Below are 7,021 nucleotides of genomic sequence, written 5' to 3' on the forward strand. Positions count from 1 at the left end.
AAACCCAACCGCGAGCTGCCCAGTGATGAGAGCCTACCAGATGAGCTAAATGCCTTTTATGCTCGCTTCAAGGCAAGCAACACTGAACCATGCATGAGAGCACCAGCTGTTCATGACAACTGTGTGATTATGTTCTCCATAGCCGATGTAAGTAAGCCCTTGAAACAGGTCAACATTCACAAGGCCGCAGGGCCAGACGGATTACCAGGACGTGTACTCAGAGCATGCGCTGACCAACTGGCAAGTGTCTTCAGTGACATTTTCAGCCTCTCCCTGACCGAGTCTGTAATACTGTACCCACGTGTTTCCCAGAAACCCTAGACCCACTCTAATTTGCATACAGCCCTAACAGATCCACAGATGATGCAATCTCTACTACACTCCACACTCAGCTCGGTGTTCAACACCATAGTGCCCTCAAAGCTCATCACTAAGCTAAGGACCCTGAGACTAAACACCCCCATTGATATTGACAGGGCTGTAGTGTAGTGGATCAAGATCTTCAATTTCCTTTGTGTCCATGTCACTAACAAACGATTATGGTCCAAACACACCAAGATATTCGTGAAGAGGGCACAACAATGCCTATTCCCCCTCAGGACACTGAAAAGATTTGGCATGGGTCCTTAGATCCTCAAAAAGTTATACAGCTTCACCGTTGAGAGCATCCTGACTGGTTGTATCACCACTTGATATGGCAACTGCTCGGCATCCAACCGCAAGACCCTACAGAGGGTAGTGCGTATGGCCCAGTACATCATCGGGGCCAAGCTTTTTGCCATCCAGAACCTCTATACCAGGTGGTGTCAGAGGAAGGCCCTAAAAACTCAACGAAGTAATAGACTGTTTTCTCTATACCGCACAGCAAGCGGTACTGGAGAGCCAAGTTTAGGTCCAAAAGGCTCCTAAACACCTTCTACCCCCAACCCATAAGACTGCTAATCAGTTAATCAAATTGCTACCCAGACTATTTTATGCTGCTACTACTCACTGTTTATTATCTATGCATAGTTACTTTACCTCTACCTACAGTACCAGTCAAAAGTTTAGACACACCTACTCTTTCAAGGGTTTTTCTTTATTTTTACTATTTTCTACATTGTAGAATAATAATGAAGACATTAAAACTATGAAATAACACATATGGAATCATGTAGTAACCAAAAAAGTGTTAAACAAATCAAAATATATTTTATATACTGCTCAAAAAAATAAAGGGAACACTTAAACAACACATCCTAGATCTGAATGAAAGAAATAATCTTATTAAATACTTTTTTCTTTACATAGTTGAATGTGCTGACAACAAAATCACACAAAAATAATCAATGAAAATCCAATTAATCAACCCATGGAGGTATGGATTTGGAGTCACACTCAAAATTAAAGTGGAAAACCACACTACAGGCTGATCCAACTTTGATGTAATGTTCTTAAAACAAGTGAAAATGAGGCTCAGTAGTGTGTGTGGCCTCCACGTGCCTGTATGACCTCCCTACAACGCCTGGGCATGCTCCTGATGAGGTGGCGGATGGTCTCCTGAGGGATCTCCTCCCAGACCTGGACTAAAGCATCCGCCAACTACTGGACAGTCTGTGGTGCAACGTGGCGTTGGTGGATGGAGCGAGACATGATGTCCCAGATGTGCTCAATTGGATTCAGGTCTGGGGAACGGGCGGGCCAGTCCATAGCATCAATGCCTTCCTCTTGCAGGAACTGCTGACACACTCCAGTCACATGAGGTCTTGCATTAGGAGGAACCCAGGGCCAACCGCACCAGCATATGGTCTCACAAGGGGTCTGAGGATCTCATCTCAGTACCTAATGGCAGTCAGGCTACCTCTGGCGAGCACATGGAGGGCTGTGCGGCCCCCCAAAGAAATGCCACCCCACACCATGACTGACCCACCGCCAAACCGGTCATGTTGGAGGATGTTGCAGGCAGCAGAACGTTCTCCACGGCGTCTCCAGACTCTGTCACGTCTGTCACGTGCTCAGTGTGAACCTGCTTTCATCTGTGAAGAGCACAGGGCGCCAGTGGCGAATTTGCCAATCTTGGTATTCTCTGGCAAATGCCAAACGTCCTGCACGGTGTTGGGCTGTAAGCACAACCCCCACCTGTGGGCGTCGGGCCCTCATACCACCCTCATGGAGTCTGTTTCTGACCGTTTGAGCAGACACATGCACATTTGTGGCCTGCTGGAGGTCATTTTGCAGGGCTCTGGCAGTGCTTCTCCTGCTCCTCCTTGCACAAAGGCGGAGGTAGCGGTCCTGCTGCTGGGTTGTTGCCCTCCTACGGCCTCCTCCATGTCTCCTGATGTACTGGCCTGTCTCCTGGTAGCGCCTCCATGCTCTGGACACTACGCTGACAGACACAGCAAACCTTCTTGCCACAGCACGCATTGATGTGCCATCCTCCGTCTCATGCTACCACTAGAGTGAAAGCACCGCCAGCATTCAAAAGTGACCAAAACATCAGCCAGGAAGCATAGGAACTGAGAAGGGGTCTGTGGTCCGCACCTGCAGAACCACTCCTTTATTGGGGGTGTCTTGCTAATTGCCTATAATTTCCACCTGTTGTCTATTCCATTTGCACAACAGCATGTGAAATGTATTGTCAATCAGTGTTGCTTCCTAAGTGGACAGTTTGATTTCACAGAAGTGGGATTGACTTGGAGTTACATTGTGTTGTTTAAGTGTTCCCTTTATTTTTTGGGGCAGTGTATTTTATATTCTTCAAAGTAGCCACCCTTTGCCTTGATGACAGCTTTGCACACTCTTGGAATTATCTCAACCAGCTTCATGAGGTATTTACCTGGAATGCATTTCAATTAACAGGTGTGCCTTATTAAAAGTTAATTTGTGGAATTTCTTTCCTTCTTAATGCATTTGAGCCAATCAGTTGTGTTGTGACAAGGTAGGGGTGGTAAACAGAAGATCGCTGTCATCAAGACAAAGGGTGGCTACTTTGAAGAATCCTAAATATAAAATATGTTTTGATTTGTTTAACAATTTTTGTCTTTGCAATCAGACTGGATTTATTAGGGAATTACCCTCTTACTCAAATATTTATAATCTTCTCAATTATATTTTCACTCCATCTCCCTCAACTAAACCTGATTAGTTTGCTAATTTCTCTGGACACAATACAAATATTAGATCAGGTACAGTAGTCACTGCCACAGCTATTTGTTTTGCATAGGGAATTATCATTTTGGCTAAAAAGACATGCTGTTATGAGATAAAAGAACATTAAAACAAAGTTTCAATTGCAACTTACAATATATCCAAATGTGTTGGCCGTTTAACATTTTTGTTTTCTTTGTACCTCCCATTGCGTGCTGACATTTGAACCAGCAGTGGACCTATCCATTTGTTTTGCATAGGGAATTCTTTGCTTTAGCACAAATTCATGGATTGGTTCCTTCTTCTACCTCCCGTTGTCTTCTACCCCCTTCAGGTACCTTTGATCTGCGAGACCAAGCCCATGATCAGCATCCAGCAGATGATGACGTACCAGAAGAACGGTGTGTACCAGCCCCCTCCCTGCGGACCGGGGAGCCCGGACGTGGCTCGTCTAATGCAGCTGGAGGAGGGGGTACGGCCGGAGCAAAGGAAGAGGAACCCCCATGCTCCCCAACACAAGAGGGAGCACAAGGTCAAGGACCACTGCTCCATCGACATGAATGGCCTGGAGACCAACGTATAGACATAATTATCATTGAGCTGCATCCTGATTCGTCACACTTCTCCCGAAGAGTGCACTTGCACACTCCCCGTCATGGATCTAATAAGGGTGGATCTAACAACTCCCTCCAGCCAATTCTTAGCCTACACCAATCCTACGCTTTTAAATCCATGATGAGAAGTGGGAAAATGCATACTTTGGAAAAAAGTGTAGAGTAACTGAATGCAACCAGTATCGTAGCTACAGGGGAGAGAGGGAGAGAGGAAGGACTCACTAACTGCTCCAGAGCTCGGGACGACCAACCCGACCCTTGCTGGCACATTATGGCCCACTGTGGATGCAATTCAGAGGATGTGTAAAGAAAATACGATTTTCTACATTACGTATATTACGACCCACTATGATTGTGTATATTTTTGTGTACATATTTACAAGACTTATTATACTATGCACCAGCAGCAGAGTGATATGGTGGGAGACATTCTATACATTGAGACATTCTATATGATGAGACATTCTATATGAAGTGCAAACATTCTATTTATTGAGGAGACATTCTCTATGATGAGGAGACATGTCATACGATGAGAAGACATTTTACACCGTTTATTAGGTACACCACCACGTTCAATGGTTTGCTCCTACAGCCAGTAAATCACGTGGCCGTGGCTTGCTATATAAAGCAGGCAGACAGGCATCAAGGCAATCAGTTACTGTCACCTAAGCAACTGAGCGTATAATGATCGTCGCTAAGGTAAAATCTAGAATCAGTTTTAATCTCCACATCTGAAACAAAGGGATACATAGGCTATCTAAACGTTTTATATCATTGAGAAACTGATCGGTACATTTAAACTGGCTGTTAAGTTTTCTGAAGACCTCTTTCATCGATATCTAGAATGGCTTTTCAAGACATTCGTGTTCACATTCAACAGAGAAGGGATCTACAGAACTCAAATACACTCTACTCTGCTCTTCTTCCTCAGCAAACTGACACATATTGCTTCTCTCTCACTGATTTAAACCTTTTGATACCTTTCCTCCTTAAAATGTCCTTCCCATTATCTTCTTTGCCTTTTTATCCCCTTAAACAATGTAGTACACAACTGCCTCATATATGGTGACTGGCATGATGGAAACAATTGCTGTGTACCAAATGGCATCCTATTCTCTATACAGTGCACTATATACGGTAGGGAATAGGATGCCATTTGGGGGACACACAATGACAGAGACAGGTATGTGTAAGAGCCATACTGCTCCGGGAGGTGTTAACCGTTGTTGAAACATTTCTGGAGTGTCAAGTTCTTTGCGCACACCCTATTCCCTCTTTGCCTTAAAGTACAAAGGAAAAGCATGTGGGGAGATAATACAGTATGGGTACACCACAGAACATATGGGGTTACACCTAATACATCCAAGGCAAGAGCAGCAAGCTGCAACAAAACAACCACAGGCCATACTCTGAACTTCGCTTCATATGTACATATATTCATTTTAAAAGTGAAAAATCATTTGCAGTTTGTATAAACATACAGTATGACTCAACAGGCACCATTCTATCTTTGTTATGAAATGAACAATTAATTGTTTCATCTAGTCCAATTGCACTTGATGTTTTCTGTTTTTCTGTATAAAAAAAGGGCAAAAAATTGAAATATATTGTAAGGAAACACAAATACACATTTTATTGAACTGTGGTGTGTAGTATGTTTTGATTGTCTGATGAGTTGGTTTTCTTATTTGAAACCCATATTTTTGGATAGCTAGTTGGATTTTTGGAGTTTCATTTTCTTGGCATCACAAAAAACATATTTGGCACCTTATGGTGAACAAAAAGACAGGAAATGTAAAGGGTTCAAAGTAGACCCAGAACACAAAGCGACACAGGAAACATGCAAACATTATTAAATGCTCCTCTAATGGATATATTCTCAGATCTCTCACAGACTTAGGGCTAGAGTCTATCAGATCTGTGCTAGGCGCCACCCGCATAGTGGTTGTTTTGGCGGTGTCTCGGCATTTTACCTAAAGGGGACATTTCCATTGACTGCATGGAGTCGTATCAAGAGAAATCCCATGCTGCCTTGTTTACAAGTTCGAGGACTGGAATATGAGATGTAATCTACTCCCCGATTAGGCTGATAGAAATATTCATAATTTTGTTTGCATTTATTGTAGCTGGGGATTTTAACAAGGCTAATCTGAAAACAAGGCTCCCTAAATTCTATCAGCATATCGATTGCGCGACCCGGGCTGGCAAAACCCTAGATCATGGTTATTCTAACTTCCGTGACGCATATAAGGCCCTCCCCCGCCCTCCTTTCGGAAAAGCTGACCACGACTCCATTTTGTTGCTCCCAGCCTATAGACAAAAACTAAAACAGTTAGCACCCGCGCTCAGGTCTGTCCAACGCTGGTCCGACCAATCGGATTCCACGCTTCAAGATTGCTTCGATCACGTGGACTGGGATATGTTCCGCATAGCGTGGAACAACAACATTGATGAATACGCTGATTCGGTGAGCGAGTTTATTAGCAAGTGCATCGGTGATGTTGCGCCCACAGCGTCTATTAAAACATTCCCCAACCAGAAACCGTGGATTGATGGCAGCATTCGCACAAAACTGAAAGTGCGGACAACTGCTTTTAATCAGGGCAAGGTGACCGGAAACATGACCGAATACAAACAGTGTAGCTATTCCCACGAGAGGTATGTGGCAGGGTCTACAGTCAATCACAGACTACAAAAGAAAAACCAGCCCCGTCGCGGACCACGATGTCTTGCTCCCAGACAGACTAAACAATTTCTTTGCTCGCTTTGAGGACAATACAGTGCCACTGACACGGCCCGCTACCAAAACCTACGGGCTCTCCTTCACTGCAGCCAACGTGAGTAAAACATTTAAACGTGTTAACCCTCGCAAGGCTGCAGGCCCAGGCGGCATCCCCAGCCGCGTCCTCAGAGTATGCGCAGACCAGCTGGCTTGTGTAATTTACAGATATATTCAATCACTCCTTATCCCAGTCTGCTGTTCCCACATACTTCAAGAGGGCCACCACTGTTCCTGCTCACAAGAAAGCTAAGGTAACTGAGCTAAATGACTACGGCCCCGTAGCACTCACTTCCGTCATCATGATGTGCTTTGAGAGACTAGTCAAGGACCATATCACCTCCACCCTACCTGACACCCTAGACCCACTCCAATTTGCTTACCGCCCCAATAGGTCCACAGACGATGCAATCGCAATCACACTGCACACTGCCCTAACCCATCTGGACAAGAGGAATTCCTATGTAAGAATGCTGTTCATCGACTACAGCTCAGCATT

At 44.5% G+C, this 7,021-nt stretch overlaps 1 protein-coding gene across 1 annotated transcript in view; it reads left to right on the top strand.

The window, feature by feature from the left end:
* The window catches only part of LOC115169301 (excitatory amino acid transporter 5-like), a 90,628-nt gene extending 85,223 nt beyond the window's left edge, over window positions 1-5,405 (top strand). The window contains exon 11 of the mRNA XM_029724789.1: window positions 3,461-5,405. Coding sequence (XP_029580649.1) covers window positions 3,461-3,709 — 249 coding nt within the window. The 3' untranslated portion in view covers window positions 3,710-5,405. The remainder of the gene's footprint in view (window positions 1-3,460) is intronic.
* Window positions 5,406-7,021: the final 1,616 nt, after the last annotated feature.

The sequence above is a fragment of the Salmo trutta genome, chromosome 31 (genome assembly GCF_901001165.1).
Source record: "Salmo trutta chromosome 31, fSalTru1.1, whole genome shotgun sequence".
In the NCBI taxonomy this organism is placed as follows: domain Eukaryota; kingdom Metazoa; phylum Chordata; class Actinopteri; order Salmoniformes; family Salmonidae; genus Salmo; species Salmo trutta.